The sequence below is a fragment of the Mobula birostris genome, chromosome 9 (assembly GCF_030028105.1).
Source record: "Mobula birostris isolate sMobBir1 chromosome 9, sMobBir1.hap1, whole genome shotgun sequence".
In the NCBI taxonomy this organism is placed as follows: domain Eukaryota; kingdom Metazoa; phylum Chordata; class Chondrichthyes; order Myliobatiformes; family Myliobatidae; genus Mobula; species Mobula birostris.
In genome coordinates this window covers 140,101,245-140,122,939 of record NC_092378.1, presented here as the reverse complement: position 1 = coordinate 140,122,939, position 21,695 = coordinate 140,101,245, and the positions used below count along the sequence as shown (strand labels likewise).

Genomic DNA, 21,695 nt, shown 5'->3' with positions numbered 1-21,695 from the left:
ACTATTTCTATAGATTCCAATCATTACACGGTGCATTGGGGCAAAACAAGGTAAAACAATAATAATGCAGAACAACATGTAAAAGCTTACAGAGAAAGTGCAGCACAAGTAAGCAATAAAGTGCAAGATCATAAACGTAAATTGTGAACTCAAGTGTCCATCTTACCGTACGAGAGATCTATTTAAGAGTCTGATAACAGTAGGATAGAAGCTGCCCTTGGGCCTGGTCCTTTCAGACTTATGTATCTTCTGCCCGATGAGAGAGGGGAGAGGAGAGCTGAGGGGAAGTCCAGGGTGGGTGGGATCTTTCATTACGCTGGCTGCTTTACCGCGGGAGAGAGAAGTATAGCCAGAGTCCACAGAGGGGAAAATGGTTCCTATGATGGCTGAGTTCTGTCCACAACTGTCTGCAGTTTCTTGCAGAAGAGTTGTCATACCAAGCCGTTGTGCTTCCAGATAAAATGCTTTCCATGGTGCAAAAATAAAAATTGGTAAGAGTCAATGAGGAGGTGCTGAATTTATTTAGCCTCCTGAGGAAGTAGAGGCATTGGTGAGTTTGCTTAGCTGTAGTGTCTACGAGGTTGGACCAGAAAAGGCTACTGGTGACGTTCACGCCGAGGAACTTGAAGTTCTCAACCTCAACACCATTAACGCAAACAGGAGCATGTGCACCATCTTCCTTTCTGAAATCAATGGCCAGCTTGTCTGTTTTGTTGACACTGAGGGAAAAATTGTTGTATTACACTATGTCACCAAGCTCTCTATCTTCTTCCTGTACTCCGACTCAATATTATTTGAAATGTGGCCCACTATAATGGTTTCATCTGCAAACTTGTTGTTACAACATTTGGACAGGTACATGGATAAGAAAGATTCAGAGAGATATTGGTCAAAGATGGGGAAATGGGGCTAGATTAGATCATGGTTAGTATGGACCAGATGGGCTGAAGGGTCTGTTTCCATGCTACATGACTCCCTATCTACTACTGCAGCCTCTGTTAGGACATATTCTGGAGTTATGGAACATAGCAAATGTTAATTTCAACAGCAACCAGTCTTCATATCTGAATGAGGATTGTAGATTGAACTTAAAAATGCAGATCACAGTCACAATCACTGTGGGATTGGTTCATGGCATAAGTCATCAATGAACACGCACATAAACACAATCATACATACATAATAGAGAAGAATCGAAAATAGAATGGGCTTCTGACTTAAGGAGAAGATTTCCTTTCCCTTCTCTTTTCCCTGCAGAATTCTCACCTTCTCCTGAAGGTCTCGGAGTTGTCCTTCCAGGCGAGCTTTATCCTCGCGTAATCTGTTCATCTCCTGACTCTGATGGTTCAGAAGTTCACTGTCAGTGATGGCAAAGGTTATTTCTGAAGGACCAGGATCCAGTTCCTTGTTGCCCAATGATAAAATCTGTTCCCGCTGCATTCTGTGCCAAACAAGAATGGATTTAGTTACAGGTGTAATGCTCCTAAGGCAAATATACAGTCATTTCCGCAACCAGAATCATTTTTCTGCAACTTCCTTATCTCATCCCCTCCCGGTTCAAATACAATGAACATTACCACGACATGGTTAACCATTTTTTCAGGAACAAAGATTTCAGTGAAGTCTATTGTAAAGCATATAAATTACATAGAAAACAGAGTCTATTTAGGAACAGAAGAAGCCAAAACTACAGCCACTTTGGAATCAGAGTTTTATCACTGCCACGTGTGGTCCAATTTGTTGTTTTGTGGAAGCAGTATTGAGGACCTTCATTGGTCAGGGTCCACCATGAATGTGGTGTCCCGGCTGTCTATGTGATACACAAGCCAGGATGGTATGATACGGAGAGCAAGCGACTGCCCATTCAGCAGGCTCGCCCTCTCCATGCAGCTGATGAATCCAAAGGAACAGCAGAGATTGTTATAGCTTGGCCCTGGCAGCGTCGCGGTAGTTGTCAGACAGCGTTGAACTCAACTGCTTAAGAGACTCCAGCTCCGGATTTTTCCCTCAGGGTTTACTCCTGAAGCCTTCCCCACGACTGGGTATAACCGCAAGGCAGTGGAGGTCTGAGATCACTTTTCCTTTTCCTAGAGGAGCTGCCCACCATAGCTAACCAGCCCTGTTTGCCTGAAGCAACTGGTTTTAAGGTGCTAGTAACCCGCCTTTGCCCCTTCTCCTGTCAGTAGAAATGATTCTTAGTAGCTAAGTCACACATGAAGGCTAGGAGCTGGAATTGGTTGTCAGAGGCTATTTGAGGTGAACGCCATTGGGAGCATTTAATAGGTAGTGGGAGCTTATCCCTATTACCACCCCCAGCTATAACAACTTCAAAGAAACAAAACATTAAAAATTAGATAGGTAGAGCTAAAGAAGAAGAGTGAGGTAGTGTTACTACACCATTATTCATAAATATGATTACAGAGGGGAAGAACGTGTTCTTATGAAGAACCTCTTCCTATGCATGTGGGACAATCTTTCCAGAAAGATGTTGCAAATGTAAGAGAGATGCACATAAATTATGGGCATTAAATCATTCTTATTCACTTATAATTGTGTAATAAAGTTGATTGGCAGGGAAAGAACCGAATCATCTCCATTTGTCACTGGAATGCAGCCAGGTTTAGACAGTACGAAAGGACCACAGCACGATGGGTATGTAACTGAAGTGAGGCTGCCTGTGCTTTGGTACTGGAAGAGCAGTAAGAGTGAAAATTACAACAGGACAAGAATATTGAATTTCAGAGGAATTAAACCTATCAGGAAGGACAGGGTATTAAAGAATTACTGTGTCAAAGGAACGGGGAGAATTTCTTGTACTTCATGTCACTGAGCAATAATTTATTGTCCCACCTTGGGTTTGGGTCTGGATTTGAGACATACACAATATGTTACTGCAGATGACTGATTACAAATTCTTTGACATAACACAAAGTAGCTGAATCATGGATCCCAACAGTACTATAAGCCAACTAAATTAATAAATCAGAGAAATATTCCCAAATTTCCCACATTAGCAAATCTACTATATTCCCAAATAGTAGAATTTGCCACAATTATTCTTTAACCTGTATGCGATCAGGAGATATTCATGTTTCTTGAACACGTTCTGCATCCTTTTCTTGTAACTTCTGGCTGCCGTAGCCAGCTGTTCCTCTCGCGATCTGTAGGCAGATCGTATGTCCTTGAGCATGCTGTCCACAAACTTCTTCAGGTGAGGTGGGTCTGTTGAGGGTTTAGTGTCATCATTGCTAGGCTTCACTGAATTATCCACATAGTCCTTGCACAGAATATTGGAAGCAACACGCCATTAGTTTTTCCTTCAAATATTTCACATTTCCTTATATAAGACCCAGCGAGATAGATTTCGATAGCAGTGTAATTAATGGTTATGGGAAGAGACAGGTAGGTGGAATTGAGTCCACAGCTAGATTTGCCATGATTTTACTGAAAGACAGAGCAGGCTCGACAGGCCAGAAGGCTTGCTCCTGCTCCTATTACTTATGTTCTTATGATGTAGAACTTCAGTCTGTCTATGCCACCTAAAGAGCAAGTCTATTCCCCATTAACTTCCCCTAGATCCTATTCTTTGAAGACCTAGCCTGGGCCCAATACTGTTAATTGATGCAATTATGAAGAAGGAGTGACAATTATTATATTTCATTAGGAGTTTGAGGAGATTTGGTAGGTCACCAAAAACTCTAGCAATTTTTTTACAGATATACCGTGGAGGGCATTCTGACTGGTGCATCACCACCTGACACAGAGGCTGTAATGTGCAGGATCAAAAAAGGTTGCATAGGGTTGTAGAGTCAGCCATCTCCATGATGGGCACCAGCCACCCCCACCCCAGCATCGAGAACATCTTCAAAAGCAGAATCATGAATGCAGAATCCACCATTAAGGATCCTCATCACCTAGAACACGTTCTCTTCTCATTACAGCCATAACAGAGGAAATACACGAGCGTGAAAATATACATTCAACATTTTAGGAACGGCTTCTTCCCCTTTGCCGTCAAATTTCCGAACGGTCCTTGAACACATGAACACTACCTCCCACACAGACACACACGCGCACACACATTCAGTGGCCACTTTATTAGGTATACCTGTACACCAGCTCGTTAATGCACTAGTCACCTAATAATTGGCAGCGACTCAAAGCCTATAATCATGTGGACATGGTCAGTTCTTGTTCAGACCAAACATCAGACTGGGGGAAGAAATATGATCTAAGTGACTTTGACCGTGGAATGATTGTTGGTGCCAGATGGAGTGGTTTAAGTATCTCAGAAACTGCTGATCTCCTGGGATTTTCACACACAGCAGTCTCTAGAGTTTATAGAGAACTATGCGAAAAGCAAAACATGTCCAGTGAGCAGCAGTTTTATGGGCAAGAACACCTTGTTAATGAGAGAGGTCAGAGGAGAACGGCCAGACTGGGTCAAGCTGGCAGGAAGATTACAGTAACTCAAATAACCACGCATTACAACAGTGGTGTGCAGAAGAGCATCGCTGGGCACACAACATGTCGAAACTTGAAGCGAATGGGCTACTGCAGCAGAAAGCCACGAACATACATCTACTGTACCTAATAAAGTGCAATGGATGTATATTCTTATTGCAAGTTACAGCAATTTTTATGAATTACACTGTACTGCTGACACAAAAGAACAAATTTCATGATTTATGTCAGTGATAATAAACGTGAATCTCCTCTCATTCCCACTACATTCACTCACTATAGTGGCCATTTAATCCATCAATCTGCACGTTATTGAGGTGTGGGATGAAACCGGAGCATCCTGGGAAATCCACGTGCTCAGAGGGAGAACTTGCAAACTCTACGCAGATGACAGTGGAGGTCGGACATGAACCAGGTCGGCGGAGCTGTGAGACAGCAGGATCTACCAGCCGTATCACTGAGCTGCCCCAATAATTCAGACTCCTTTACACAAGCAATCTTAAATAAAAGAATTACACCATTCAATTAACTGCTTACAGTAACATCTTCAATGTAGCGGACAAGTCGCATGCGATATTCTTCACTTAGTTCTTTCAGTCGGAGCTGCAGCTGGGAGTTCTCAGTTTGCATCTCTTTCAGTTGACTCTGAGAACCCAGCAATGCCTATCGGAGATCATAAAAGTAGAATCAAATTATAGAGATTTCTAGGCTTTTTTTGTGTAGTCCATCACAAAGAAAGTTCTCCCCACCATTGAGCACATCTATATGAAACATTGTCACAGGAAAGCAGCATCCATCATCAAAGACCCTCTCCACCCACCACCCAGCTCGCTGCTGCCATCAGGTAGAAGATAGAGGAGCCTCAGGACTCACACCACCAGGTTCAGGAACAGTTATTACCCCTCAACCATCAAGCTCTTGAACAAGAAGGGATAACTTCACTTGCCCCATCTTTGAAATGTTTCCACAACCAATGACCTCACTTTCAAGGGCTCTTCATCTCATGTTCTCAAAAATTATTGTTTATTTATTATTATTATGTCTTTATTTTTTATTTGCATAGTTTGTTGTCTTCTGCACACTGGTTGAATGCCCAAGTCGGGTGGTCTTTCATTGATTCTGATACGGTTGGTATTCTGTAGATTTAGGGGAGTACATTTAGGATGGAGATGAGGAGGAACTGCTTTTCCCAGAGGGTGGTGAATCTATGGAATTCTCTGCCCAATGAAGCAGTGGAGGCTACCTCAGTAAATATACTTAAGACAAGGTTGGATAGATTTTTGCATTGTGGAGGAATTACGGGTTATGGAGAAAAGGCAGGTAGGTGGAGGTGAGTCCATGGCCAGATTAGCCATGATCTTATTGAGAGGCGGAGCAGGCTTGACGGGCAGATGGCTGACTCCTGCTCCTGTTTCTTATCCACAAGAAAATGAATCTCAGGGCTGTAGATGGTGACACATATTTACTTTGATAATAAATGTAACCTTGAACTTTGATATCTTCCTATTTAAAAGAAATGGCAGGCAGATCAGTAAATGTTTTACAGTTACAACGAAGCGCAGTTCCAATGTCATATACAAATTGACCACTGACACCACAAGAGGTGATGAGTCAGTGTCCAGGAGGTTCAATGACAACTACTTCCCTTCAGCCAATCGGTTCCTTGATACAAGCGGCACAGCCCTAAGCACTGCTCCAGCATAGCAACACGACGACTGCTTTGCTTTCCAACGGGCAATTTTGTTGTTCTAAGTGTGCTCGTTCTTGTGTAATTTTTCCGTCTGGTCCGGATCCTGCTGCAAGCTTTGATAGCCTACCTCACTATCCACTATCTCCATCAATCGTGGTGCCCTGGAGGACCGTGTGTGCATGTGAGTGTGTGAGGAGGGAGGAAAGGGACTTGTTTTGCTGTTGTTTTGCCGAACAATGCAGGCATGCTATGTTAACGCTGGAATGTGTGCCAACGTTTGCGTGGATTTTTTTCTGGGAGTTCCAATCTCCATCCACATTCCACCCTACCCACATCGGGGTTGGTGAGTTTTGGCCTTGCTATGTTGTCGCCAGATTCAAGATGATCCTGGCCGGCTGCTCACCAAAGATGTGACACAAAAAGACGCATTTCACCGTGTAACAAACATCAAAGTTGCTGGTGAACGCAGCAGGCCAGGCAGCATCTATAGGAAGAGGTACAGTCGACGTTTCGGGCCGAGACCCTTCGTCAGGACTAACTGAAAGAGCTAGGAAGAGATTTGAAAGTGGGAGGGGGAGGGGGAGATCCAAAATGATAGAAGACAGGAGGGGGAGGGATGGAGCCAACAGCTGGACAGTTAATTGGCAAAAGCGATATGACAGGATCATGGGACAGGAGGCCCAGGGAGAAAGAAAAGGGGGAGGGGGGGAAAAACCATGATCCTCTCATATCCCTTTTGCCAATCAACTGTCCAGCTCTTGGCTCCATCCCTCCCCCTCCTGTCTTCTATCGTTTTAGATCTCCCCCTCCCCCTCCCACTTTCAAATCTCTTACTAGCTCTTCTTTCAGTTAGTCCTGACGAAGGGTATCGGCCCAAAACGTCGACTGTACCTCTTCCTATAGATGCTGCCTGGCCTGCTGCGTTCACCAGCAACTTTTATGGGTGTTGCTTGAAATTCCAGCATCTGCAGAATTCCTCGTGTTTGCATTTCACCGTGTGTTGTGGTGTACACATGATAAATAAAGCACCTCAGCTCTGCCCCCGATTATTGATTCTTCCCCCCCAGAAAATAGTTCCTTCCCATTTATTATGCAATTTAAAAGGGGCATGGAAAATGAAGCAGTTGCTATTGCACAAGATGGAAATACCATCTCTTTATGACTTTAAAAAAAATGTGGGCCCGTTTCCAGCAAGCAGTCTCAACTGACACTTTAACTTGGGATTCAGATCCAGATTGGATGAGTTTATTGTCACATACACCACGGTGGGGTGTGTACGGAGGGGTAGCCCTCTGGAGAAGGGGCTTGTGTCCATTCCAGGGCGGCCCACTTGCCTTTGGTCCCCACTGGACACTCAGCTCTCACCTGTGGCTCCGAGTAGCTGTCTGCACGTGACAACCTGGTACACCGCTTCAACAGGCGGGCGGAACTAGGTGAGGGTAGCCAGCGGGACTCTTACCCCAGTGAATTAGGGACACGTCGGTCCCAGCACGTAAAGTCAGCTCCGGCTGACTGGGTGGACGAGATCTACAGTGAAATCCAAAGGCCAGGAAGATGGTACTGCAATGCTCCGTGGAGAGCGAAGTGTACGACAAGGCACGGAAGGTGTCATGGTCACCCACTGCAACCAGGGGAGACTCCAGTCTGTGACGCTTGTTCGTACCGCTGGACTTGGACTTCTGATGTCAAGGGAGTGGAACTGCCCCAGTGCTTCTCCATTTTGAAAACTCTCCTGCACAGGTTTCCTGTCATTGTCAGACATGATGGGCAAACACCACATCAGGCTGCAGTGAAACTCCTTGCTCACATGAAGCTTATAGAGTAAACAGTGCACATACAGTAATAAATCAGCAGAATTGTTGTTAACTGTAGCAGTGCAAACAGAAATACTGAAATGATAATAATAGAAGAGGTAGAATTAAGGCCTCCAAGAGGACCACAGCCTTGTCATTGCTTGTGGAGGCTTGCATTCCTCAATGACTCAGAGAGCTATGTTGGCTGGAGTCAGGACTTCATGCTTTCACTCTTGGTAGGGTCACCCATGCCAAACAGGTCAAAGGGTAGAGGCCAGATTTAGAGTGGTCCACCGGATCTCCAGGTTCGGGGGTTCAGCTCAGGGCTAACAACACCTGACTAGTCAAACAATATTGTTACGGAAACAGCAAAGAAGAATCCTTCTACGTCTGAGTGCGACAGTAGCCCTGAGTCTCCTCCCAGGACTTGCGTACTGGCAGTAGAGATGAAGGAAGCCCTGAACAACGCCAGAGATGGAGGACCTTCATTGCTGCCCTAAATGCCAGTGGCAAAACAGGCAGTAAGTAAGTAAGAAAAATTAAGGATTCAAGGACGTGGCAGCACCACCAGGAAGGGGTGCGAAAGAAGTGTTTTGTTTGGAAGTCTGCGAGCAGTAAGGAAGTAGCTGTTCTTGACTCCAGTTATCCAGGCTTTTAAGCTCCTGTGTCTTCTCCTAGAAGGTAGAAGAAGGAAAAGGAGATGACCAGGGTGGCAGGAATCTTTTGAAAATACTGTTAGCATGACTAAATAACTTACAGCAACAGTGAGGTTGTCTCCACAAAGGAGAGGGTACAATTGCATTGCAACTCACAAAAACAGACCACTTACCCCATCGGAGCTATATCAATGTTTATATTCAACACCACCTCCTCCTATATTAGTCTGTCTCACCATGGCAACCTAATCAAGGTAACGAGTTCGGCCACTCCAGCCACTCCAAGTACTAGTGAGTTCAACATCCGAGCATCCTTCCACAAGAACAGTTGATTTCACTACTTGTTCATTCCAATTTTTGTTTGAAAGAACTTCACTGAGTCAAACACCATGGAAACATGCCTTTCGGCTCAGCTGGTCCACATCAACCAAGAAACACATCGAAGAACATCCCGTTTGCCTGCAATTGGCCCATGCCACTCTAAACCTCCCCTCTCCTTGCACCTGTCCACATACCTTTTAAACGTTGGATAATTCTGGAATTATTCACAGGTGGAAAATCTTCTCATGACTACCAACAGGGTGTACAGCAGCCTGATGACCCACATGCGGGGTTTTTTTTAAGAAAAGCTTCTTCCCCTCCGCCATTAGATTTCTGAATAGTCCATAAACCCACGAACACTACTTCATTGTGAGTTTATTTATTCTTGTAACTTTTCGTCACTTTTTTATGTCTTGCCACAAAACACCAAATTTCACGATATGTCAGTGATAATAAACCTGATTCTGACTCTAAGACTGTACAGCACAAACCCTACAAAGGTGCATAAGATTAATAAATGTTGGAATAACATTCACATGGTCATGGAAACATAGAAACATTGAAAATCTACAGCACAATACAGGCCCTTCGGCCCATAAGGTTGTGCCAAACATGTCCCTACCTTAGAAATTACTAGACTTACCCAGAGCCTCTATTTTTCTAAGCTCCATGTACCTATCCAAAAGTCTCTTAAAAGACCCTATCGTAGCCGCCTCCACCACCGTTGCCGGCAGCCCATTCCACGCACTCACCACTCCCTGCGTAAAAAACTTACCCCTGACATCTCCTCTGTACCTACTCCCCAGCACCTTAAACCTGTGCCCTCTTGTGGCAACTATTTCAGCCCTGGGAAAAAGCCTCTGACTATCCATACAATCAATGCCTCTCATCATCTTGTACACCTCTATCAGGTCACCTCTCATCCCCATCGCTCCAAGGAGAAAAGGCCAAGTTCACTCAACCTATTCTCATAAGGCATTCCCAATCCAGGCAACATCCTTGTAAATCTCCTCTGCACCCTTTCTATGGTTTCCACATCCTTCCTGTAGTGAGGCGACCAGAACTGAGCACAGTACTCCAAGTGGGGTCTGACCAGGATCCTATATAGCTGCAACATTACCTCTCGGCTCCAAAATTCAATTCCATGATCAATGAAGGGCAATACACCGTATGCCTTCTTAACCACGGAGTCAACCTGCACAGCTGCTTTGAGCGTCCTATGGACTCGGACCCCAAGATCCCTCTGGATCCTCCACACTGCCAAGAGTCTTACCATTAATACTATATTCTTCCATCATACTTGACCTACTAAAATGAACCACTCACATTTATCTGGGTTGAACTCCATCTGCAACTTCTCAGCCCAGTTTTGCATCCTATCAATGTCCCGCTGTAACCTCTGACAGCCTTCCACACCATCTACAACACCTCCAACCTCTGTGTCATCAGCAAACTTACTAACCCATCCCTCTACTTCCTCATCCAGGTCATTTATAAAAATCACGAAGAGTAATGGTCCCAGAACAGATCCCTGAGACACACCACTGGTCACCAACCTCCATGAAGAATATGACCTATCTACAACCACTCTTTGTCTTCTGTGGGCAAGCCAGTTCTGGATCCACAAAGCAATGTCCCCTTGGATCCAATGCCACCTTACTTTCTCAATAAGCCTTGTATGGGGTACCTTATCAAATGCTTTGCTGAAATCCATATACACTACATCTACTACTCTTCCTTCATCAATGTGTTTGGTCACATCCTCAAAAAATTCAATCAGGCTCGTAAGGCATGACCTGCTCTTGACAAAGCCATGCTGACTATTCCTAATCATTATTATATCTCTCCAAATGTTCATAAATCCGGCCTCTCAGGATCTTCTCCATCAACTTACCAACTACTGAAGTAAGACTCACAGGTCTATAATTTCCTGGACTATCTCTACTCCCTTTCTTGAATAAAGGAACAACATACTCAACCCTCCAATCTTCCGGAACCTCTCCCGTCCCCACTGATGATGCAAAGATCATCGCCAGAGGCTCGGCAATCTCCTCCCCCGCCTCCTATAGTAGCTTGGGGTACATCTCATCTGGTCCCGGCGACTTATCCAACTTGATGCTTTCCAAAAGCTCCAGCACATCCTCTTTCTTAATATCTATTTAAATGGCTATTTAACTAGAGGGTGATGAATCTGTGGAATTCATTGCCACAGACACCCGTGGAGGCCAAGTCATTGGGCAAACTTACAGCGGAGGTTGATAGCTTCTTGATTAGTAAGGGTGTCAAAGGGTACAGGGAGAAGGCAGGAAAATGTGGCTGAGAAGGATAATAAATCAGCCACAAGCAAATGGTGGAGCAGACCTTATAAGCTGAATGGCCTAATAATGTCATATGGTCTCAGCACAACAATTCGTTTACTCTTCAATGACTCACCGCTGTCTGCTCTGCCAGTCTGTGCTGTGTGTTTCGAATAGCCCTTTTGGCCTCTTGAAGTTCTTTGCCCAGCTTAACACTGAAACAGAGTTTGCAGTCAGAATTTAAGTTAAGCATATCATAAGCCAGTGGTTTGCAAGCAGTTATACAGCAACAAACTAACAGAACTTTCATTTTAGATCTGCTTGTAGAAGTAAAATATCAACCTTACAGGAAAGCATACACCGGGATATTTGAAGGAGTTACATTATAATAGATATCAAGCTATATTAAAGACCCAATGTTTCTTTTCCTCTCCTAAAACCACAATCAGTTTACTGAGACACTGTTCTCTCTTCTAGATTCCTGATCTCACCGGTGGGAGAAACCACAGAGCTGTTAAACAATGGCATTTTGGGCAGGGTAGATTAACTGCGGTATGAATAACAGTGGACTATCAACCAGTATGATTACTGAACACTGCAAATAAACTGATCTCATCTAATCATAAATCTTTGCCAGTTTGAACATCAGCCCATCATGAGGAGGAATTTCTTTAGCTAAAGGGTAGTGAATTGGTGGAGTTCATTGCTACAGACAACTGTGGAGGGCAAGTCATTGGGTATATTTAAAGCAGTGGTTGACGGATACTTGATTGGTAAGAGCTTCAGAGGTTTCAGGGAGAAGGTGTCACAAAAACTGTGGGTCAACTGTCCAGGAAAAATAACAAGATGGCTTGAGTCGCAAAAATAGATTGAGTTGCTTTTATTTACAAAAATAGTGGAAAAACAAAAACTTGGACATCCACATCAAAGCAAGAAAAAAAAGAAAAAAAAATACAATATATCTACAGCTTGCAATTGTCACCTGTCTGGTTAACAGCCATCCTCAGACTAAACAAAAAACCCAAAGCCTGTCTGTCTGTATCTTATTTTACGGCGGTTGGCATCCAGCTTAATGGTGCATTACCGCCACCCTCTGCTCCAGAATGTGCACTAGACATACATTCTAAATACACACACACACACACACACACACACACACACACACTTCACCCTCCCATCTTTGACCATCCTAGTATCCTATTCCTATTTATTCGTCATATTCTATAAAAAACCCCTGTACCCCTTAAAAACGCTAAAAATACCCGGACTTGTGCTCTCTCACCCATGCCCAGCAACCCTTTTAATGTGAATTCCTGCATCCCCAACTCCCTTAATTTATTTCTCATCATCTCTCTCTGTATCTCATACTTCCTGCAACACAAAACTACATGTTCTACTGACTCCTCTTCCGACATTCCTCACACAATCCTGTCTGGTGTTTCCCTATCATTTTCAATGTTTTGTTTAATGCACAATGCCCCAGCCTTAACCTAGTCCACACAATTTCCTCTCTTCTGTTTCCATTACCTACCCTAGTAACTGCAACACTCTTTTGTATTTGATATAAATGCCTCCCTTTCCCCTCCCTGTCCCATCTTTCTTGTCACATTCGGTTGACTTTTTCCCAGATTACACACTTAACCTCTGCTTTACTGATACTAATGTGCATTTCCACATTTTCTTTCTTTAACGCCCTCTTTGCCAACTCATCCACCCTCTCATTCCCCTTCACCCCTACATGTGCTGGAACCCATAGAAATTTTACCTGACCTCCCTGATTTGCAATCCTTGTAACTAACTGAAGGACTTCATAAAGTACATCTTGCCGACTGTTTGTGTGAAAAGACCTTAAACTTGCTAGAACTGAGGATGAATCTGAACATATCAATGCTTTGACTTTTCTGGCTTTCTGCACCCATTGCAACACAACCAACATCGCCAGCATCTCCACTGTAAACACTCCTAACTTATTAGATGTTCTTCTGCTGATTCCAATTTCTTTTGCTGGTATGACCACCCCAAACCCTGTCACTCCTGTTTCAGGTTCCTTCACACCATCCGTATAAATGTGAGTATAATCACTATACTTTTCCATCACATGACAGTTAAATGCATTTACCAAATCTGTTTTATATCTTCCTTTCCTTTTTACCTCTAACAAATGCCAGTCTATGTCAGGCCATACAAGCTTCCATAGAGCTACAACCGGATAAACTACTGAAGGACTTATCCTCAGATCAAATACTCCACATTCTTTCGCGATATCATTCCCTACCTGACTAAAGGTATCCCTCTGAAACCTCCCATTTTCCCAGCACTCCTGCAACACTCCTTTAGTAGGGTGAGAATCATTGTGCCCCTGCAAGTTAGCCCAGTAGTTTGCCATCAGTTGCATCCTTCTTAGTTCCAAAGGCATTATTCCCATTTCTACCTGTAGGGCTGACACTGGTGACGTTTTAAAAGCCCCACTGCACACTCTCAAGGCCTGAGCCTGAATCACATCCAGTTTCCTTATAAGAGACCTAGCTGCTGATCCATATACTATATTTCCATAATCCAATACAGATCTTACTAAAGCCACATATTCTCTTCAAAGCTGAACAACTTGCTCCCCATTCCCTACCAGTCAAACATCTCATCACATTTATTACTTTTTTACATTTCTCCTCAACTTTCCTGATATGGTCTGCCCATGTTAATCGTGAATCAAATATAACTCCCAGAAATTTAAATGATGCAACCCTTTCTAATTCAACTCCATACATCCTTAACTTCTTCCCTACCTCAACCCTTTTCCTGGTAAAAAATACATATTGAGTTTTGTCTACTGAAAATCTACATCCCCAATCATAACCCCACTCCACCACTTCATCAATTGCTTCTTGTAGTTTCCTGATTATATGGTCCATGTTCCTGCCTCTTTTCCACAAGGCCCCATCATCCGCAAACAGTGACCTACCTATATCCACTGGTACCTTTGTGAAGACATCATTGATCATAATCATGAAAAGTAACGGGCTAATCACACTACCTTGAGGTGTGCCATTTTCCACTATGTACTGTTTTGATAATTCTGATCCAATCCGAACTTGAATTTTTCTACCAAACAAAAAATCTTTAATCCAGTTAAAAACTCTCCCACCAACCCCCATCTTGTGCAGTTTAATTAATAATCCTTCCTTCCACATCATATCATAGGCTTTTTCAATGTCAAAGAACACTGCCACTACTGACTCTATTTGCCTGGGCCTTCCTTATTTCAGTCTCTAACATAATCACTGAGTCCATGGAATTCCTTGGTAACCCGAGGCTTATAACTGCTAAGCCCCTCCCCCTAGACCAACCAAAAGCTGATTAACTCAATTATCTTCCATTTCATACAATCTGAAACTCTACTGCCAGTTCTCACAATAAACACATATACCTCATTATAGGATTCACCATTTCCCGGTTAAATAACTTAAATAAACCCCAAAACTTTACCACAAGGTGAGTAATTAGGTAACATAATCCTTGACCCAGTTAAAGATGGTATTCTCCACCATCAGCACACCTGTGCAGGTGGCTGCCGCCTCTGTATAAGGCAGCTCTGGTTCAGACCCAGTGACTGTGGAGGAGAGAAACGTCAGATTATCATGACACTTCAGCAAAACACTTATTGGAAAGATGAATATGAATAAATTGACCTGAGATAATTAAACTGTGACATAGTGTGTTTCTTTTTTTCCATACCTATTACTGCTAGGGATGAGTGTAAAACTGTGACTGTTGATTTACTGTGGTGCGTGCACTCACCACAATAACAGAGGGGAATAATGTGTGTGGATGAGTGTCTTACTGTGCCATGTGCGGTCTGTAATCAGTGGCGGGCCTTCGTCACAGAAGGCAAGAGAATGGGGGTGAGAGGGATAATAAATCAGCCATGGTGGAATGTCAGTGCAGACTCGATGGGCCACATGGCCTAAAATACTGCTCCTGTGTCTTATAGTCTTATAATGCACTTACATCTGTTCTTCCATTGCATTTTGCTGCTTTGCATGGTTTTGCTTCATTTCTTCTATTTGTTCTTTGATTTGATCCTGGTTTCCTAACAACTAAGGTCAAACCAAGAAGAGGCTTCAGCAATTTTAAGCATTGAGAATGCACAAGGGAAAAAAAAAAGTAATCCTGTTTAGGAATTTCCAAAGGAACAACCAGGGCTCAAAATATTTTAAACTGTAGTACATTTCTAAAGGCATTTTCTCCGGTCTCCCTCCAATTCTACAACCAATGGCTCCACTCCCCCTTTGTATCACCAACAGCCCCATTTGGTTCCAAACCAAATAGTACTTCTTCCCTTAGGGTCAGGTGGTCAACGATGGAACCCTTTGTGTGACCAAGTGAGTGGGTACGTGATCATTGCTATTTACCCACCAATATCCTTTCCTCTATTTCTGGGCAACTTGTAAGGATAATATCATGCAACTAAAAGACGAAAGCATTTCTGGATATATACATTGAGTGGCCACTTTATTAGATACCTGCTGTACCTAATAAAGTGGCCGCAGACTACACGTCCATAGTCATCCGCTCCTGTAGCCCATCCACTTCAAGGTTCGACATGTTGGGCATTCAGAGATGCACTTCTGCACACAACTGTTGTGACGCATAATTATTTGGGTTACTGTCGCCTTCCTGTCAGCTTGAACCAATCTGGTCATTCTCCTCTGACCTCTCTCATTAACAAGGTGTGTTTTGGTTTTTTTTGCACCATTCTCTGTAAACTCTAGAGACTGTCGTGCAAGAAAAACCCAGGCTATCAGCAGTTTCTGAGACTCAAACCATCTTGTCTGGCACCAACAATCATCCCACGGTCAAAGTCACTTAAATTACATTTTCCCCATTCTGATGTTTGGTCTGAACAACAACTGAACCTCTTGACCACGTCTGCATATTTCTATGCATTGAGTTGCTGCCACGTGATTGGCTGATTAGATATTTGCATTAACGAGCAGGTGAACCTATAAAGTGACTGCTGAGTGTGTTCAGAGATTCTCTTCAGCACACCACTAATGTAATGTGTGGTTATTTGAGTTACTCTCCTTGCTCATTTATCATTACTAAAGAAGTGAAAACACACCCTGTTCTAAGACCCTCTGTTTGCTAATTTATTGACAAGCCATGGTACTTGAGAGAGGCTTGCAGTGCAGCACCAAATGTCCTTCAGTTGGAGATGGAACTGTGACTTCCGAGCCTCGATGACAAGGTGTCTTATTTCACACAGGCCTGACAGCGCAAACTTCTACTTACTTGAAGTTCAAATTTTGAAGCTTTTTAAAGAACTAACAGGATTGACTGCTTCAGGATTCACAGGCATATGAATCCAAATGCAGGTGCTGCACAACTGAAATAAAAAAAAAAGGCCTAGTGGGTTAGGCAGCATCTGTAAGGTGGAAACGGTTTCAGCGTGATCAGTTCTGATGAAGTGTCAATGACCCCAAATGTTAAGTCTTCCCATTGATGCTGTTGAGTTATTTCAAATATTTCATGTGTTTATAACATGAATCTACATTAAGTGGTCTCCTTATTAGGTAAATCTGTATATGTGGTCATTAACGCAAATATCTCATCAGCTAATCATATGGCAGCAACTCAATGCATAAAAGCATGCAGGCATGGTCAAGAGGTTCGGTTGTTGTTCAGACCAGACAACAGAATGGGGAAGAAATGTGACCCAAGTGACTTAACCGTGGAATGATTATTGCTGCCAGATTGGGTGGTTTGAGCATCTCAAAAATTGCTGATCTCCTGGGGTTTTCATGCACAGCAGTCTCTGGAACAGAGATTCCTAGCCTGGGCTCCGTGGACCCCTCAGTTATTGGTAAGGCTCCATGGCATAAAAATAGCTGGGAACCCCCGATCAAGAGTTTACAGTGAATGCTGTGAAAAGTTAAAACCATCCAGTGAGCAGCAGTTCCGTGTTTAATGACAGAGGTCAGAGGAGATTGGCCAGACTGGTTCAAGCTGACAGGAAGGTGACAGTAACTCAAATAAACTCGCAGTACAACAGTGGTGTGCAGAAGAGCATCTCTGCATGCACAACACATTGAACCTTGAAGTGGATGGGCAGCAGACTACACTTGGTGCCACTCCCGTACCTGACAAAGTGGCCACTGAATGTAAGTTGCAACGACTTAGCATCATTCAAATGATTTAACACACAGCCTGCTGGAGGAACTCATTGGATCAGACAGCATCGATGGAGGGAGATGGAGAGCCAATGTTTCAGGTCAAGAGCCTTTCTCATGACTCGAAAGGAAGAGGAGAGATATGGCTCATTTTCTTTTGAGTCTATTGGAATTCTAATTTAATCCAGAAATGAGTTACCTTTATGTATTTCAACTGGAGAAATCAATATGAAGCAAGCCAACCTCAAAGTGAAATTGCCATACTATAACATATGAATCCATGCTAGATAACTGCAGGTTCAGATAAATTCTACGTTTTAACAACTTTCAATTAACACTTACATATCTCTCAAGCTTGGAATGCTCGTATTCCTTAACCTCTTCGTTCTTGAGGACCCATAGATGTAAAGGCAAACTGATTAACATCACTGGAAGCTTACTGCCTAAAATACAGCTGACTGGCTGTGAAGATTAATGGTTAATCACAACTGCACAAACTTTCAGAAGTCTCTGTGGACTCCAGCAGAAACTTTTTCTTAGAACAAGGAGTGTACCAAAGTACGATGCTTGCAATTTTGCCTGAAATGTTTGCTCTCATATGTCTAATGGAACCAAAGAATTTTTGGATGTTGGGTTATATAAGGGCTTAGCATGTCAGTGGATCACCAGGGTCTCCTTTACCCCTATTTGTGGCATTTACTGGGAGAATTGTTGAGGATCCTTACCACGCATCCCACAATCTCTTGGACACACTACTGTCAGGAAGGAGATACAGAAGCACCAGGACTAGGACTGCTGGACGGAGTAACAGCTGCTTCCCTCGGGCCGTGAGGCTAATGACACCACCGAGGTCTCGTCACTAGAACAGCAAGCTGTTTACCGTACTGTTTACCTGTGCTGTGCACTACGTGCATTTTGAACTAAATTTTATTAATTTATTTATGGTAATATTTGTTTATGTGCTGTGTGTGTTATATGTTTTATCGGTGCACCATAGTCCAAAGGAAAGTTTTTTCATTTGGATGTATATATGTACACAGATGGTAATAAACTTGAACTTCAACTTAAAGTTGGAATCAGAAGCTAAGACAATACCAAATACCATTTCTTTACAAATTCAGATTAGTTTGTTTCTAAATATTTACCTGATTTCAATATCTTTAGTTAATTCCCTTCATTTTTTTAATAATTAACTGTGATTTTTAATAACTCTTTTGGGTTTCTAAATGTCTTGGTTACAAACCAAGTGCAAGTGACTGGAATTAGTATAGAGAAATACACTCAAAGTTCAAAATAAACTTATTATTGAAGTACATATATGTCACCATATACAACCCTGAGATTTATTTTCTTGTGGGCATTCACAGTAAATACAAAGGACCACAAAAGAATCAATGAAAAGATACAAACAAAATGGACAAACAACCAATGTGCAAAAGACAAATTATGAATACAAAAAAATAATAATAATAATAACCAAATAAACAATAAATATTGAAAACATGAGATGAAGAGTCCTTGAAAGTGAGTCCATGGGTTATCGGAACAGCTCAGCACTGGTTCAAGAGTCTGATAGCTGAGGGGTAGTAGTTGTTCCTGAACCTGGTGGTGTGTGTCCTGAGGTTCCTGTACCTTTTGTATGACGGCAGTAGCAAAAAGAGAGCATGGCCTAGATGGTGGGAGTCCTTGTTGATGGATGCTGCTTTGCTGCATACACATCCACAGACATGACAGGTTGAAGACCCGTGCCAGAGCTTTATAACTCTTACACCTTTGAAGACCTAATCTCAGATTGATAATATACATATAGTACTCTCTAGAAACTACTTACTGGTGGTTATTGAATTAGTACAACTATACAGAGTAAAACAGCACACCAACAAGCTCTTTGCCCAACTTGCCTGTATTTACTTAAACTCCTAAGTACTTATCCAAATGTCATTTAAGTTTTGTTATTTTAACTACTTCAGCCACTTCCTCTGCAAGTTAGTTCTGTCAAGTTGCTCCTCACAACCCTTTTAAGCCTTTCAACTCTCACCTTCAACCTAAACCCTGAGAAAAAAAACTATTTTGTTCACCCTCTCAATGTATAATAATTTTATACACCTCTATAAGATCACACCTCAATCTCTTAAGTTCCAAGGCATATACATACAATTGTACATACTATCCACCTATGATACGCATGTACAATCAATGTACATAGGCTATCTCATGTATTTATATTTTTTTATTACTGGGTTCTTTATCTTCATGTGTTTTTTGTGCTACATCATTACACTTTACACTGGAGTACTGGAAATGACATTAAATAATCTTGAGTCTTGAATCCAGAATAAACTCTTAGCCTGTTCAGCTTCTCCTTATAACCTCAAGTCCTGACGCATCCTTATAGATCTTCTCTGCACCCTTTCCACTTCAATGACGTCTTTCTAATAATAGGGAAACCAACGCTGTACACATTACTCTGAGTGAGAGCTCACCAACTGTCCCAGTTCCTACACTTCGTGCTCTGCCTGATGAAAACCAACATGCTAAACGCCTTCTTCACCAGCCTGTCTACTCTTAAGGAACTTCCAGAAAACTGCATGCTTGCACACGTGGGCCCCTTTGTTCCACAACACTTCCCAGAGCCTGATCTTTCCCATAAATCCTAACCTGGTTTCTCTTCTCTATCTGCACATTAACACTTAGCTGAATTGAAAGCCACTTACTAAGCCCTTTTATCCAGTAGTTCAAGATCTCCTTCTCTAATGTTTGATAGCCTTCCTCACCAGCTATTTTAGTGTCATCCACAATACATATATTTTAGTCCTGTGCAAAAGTCTTAAGCACATACAGCTAGGGTGCCCAAGACTTTTGCACAGTACTGTATTTGTCAACATGGAGTAGAGAGCCAGTTTGTAAATTTGGCAGGAGTAAAGGATGTTAGGAACGGCAAGGATGGAGCGCTGCAGGAGGGGGCGGGTGGGACAGGTGGCAGAGAAGGAGTGCCAGGGGCAGGGGAGCGGCACGGGTGCAGACACACCAGCCCTGCAACACCAGGCAAAGTCATTTGATGGCAAACAATTGGTTTATTGATCATTACACGATGCCTCTTTATTACTTCACGTTCCCTCCCCCTCCCTTCCCCTTTTCCCAATCATGATTCCCCTCTTTCAGTCCGAAAGAGAGACCCCATATCAGAATTAGGTTTATCATCACTCTCATATGTCATGATATTTGTTATTATTTTCACATCAACTGTACGGTGCAATACATAAAATTACTACAGTACCTAGCTATATATATGTGCCTAAGACTTTTGCACAGTACTGTATAAACACTGTGTGCGTGCATATATGCATAAGATACAAGTATACTGTATATAGGTATATATATATATATATATATATATATATGTATAGGTGTGTGAGACGACATGAGCATAGGCATCCCAGTGAATAAAAGTAGCAAAGAAGATTGCCTTCACCTTCTCGTTGCTGAGCCGAGCCACAAGGTCCTTCACTCTGCTCAGCTCTTCTGCAGCTTCGTCATAGATGGCTCGGGATTTCACATACTGGTCCTGTTCTCTGATCAGGGAATTCCTGGAGTTGGCCAAGTTCAGGATCTCCATGCTCAGTTCATCATTTCTGGCAACCTGGAAGCAAACAGGTGCTGTTCATAATCAGCTCGATCCATCAAAGCTTCTGGGAGTCAAAGATCTGTGGTAACTCTTAATAAAACCTTCACCAGAAAAATATAAATTGATTTAAAACTTTAATTCTTCTATTTATGACCATGTCTCTCCAGTCTAGTGTTTAAAATATTTAAGTAATATTTTTAAAACTACCTTTTCTGTTCGTTCCATATATCTGATATTTAAAAACATTTCTAAAGCTTGAATTATACTTGCTTAAACTTTTCTTCCTGCCTAATAAATGGGTTTTAAAACTTTAATTGGCTTTTTATACTTTTTGATATTTTAAAAATTTCATTGTCCTTTTCAAAACCTTTCTCATGTCCAAAACCTTTTAAAAATGTGATTGGTTTTCCTTTACAACCTTGCATTCGATATTAAAATTACATTGAAATAACTTTGTTTCAACTTTTCCTCATATCTGCTATTTAAATAATTTTTTGTAAATTTTCTTGCATTTATATTTCTACATAACAGATTTGCAAAGATTTAAGACAGCTTTAGACCTAGAATTGGTATAGCCCAGACAGTCCTTCCAGGTGAGGCGACACTTCACCTGTGAGTCGGCTGGGTTGATATACTGCGTCCGGTGCTCCCGATGTGGCCTTCTATTGGCGAGACCCGACGC

General features: G+C 42.5%; 1 protein-coding gene across 4 annotated transcripts in view; it reads right to left on the bottom strand.

Annotated features, from left to right (window-relative positions):
- Nucleotides 1-21,695, bottom strand: part of ccdc78 (coiled-coil domain containing 78) — a 99,748-nt gene that overhangs the window by 13,653 nt on the left and 64,400 nt on the right. For 2 of the 4 annotated variants that reach the window (XM_072269555.1, XM_072269557.1), the window contains 7 exons: nt 20,861-21,028; nt 17,731-17,775; nt 15,227-15,315; nt 11,358-11,436; nt 5,002-5,127; nt 3,066-3,277; nt 1,267-1,441 (listed from right to left, as the gene is read on the bottom strand). In XM_072269555.1, coding sequence (XP_072125656.1) covers nt 1,267-1,441; nt 3,066-3,277; nt 5,002-5,127; nt 11,358-11,436; nt 15,227-15,315; nt 17,731-17,775; nt 20,861-21,028 — 894 coding nt within the window. The remainder of the gene's footprint in view (nt 1-1,266; nt 1,442-3,065; nt 3,278-5,001; nt 5,128-11,357; nt 11,437-15,226; nt 15,316-17,730; nt 17,776-20,860; nt 21,029-21,695) is intronic. The other 2 variants (XM_072269556.1, XM_072269558.1) reach the window with 2 other exon arrangements.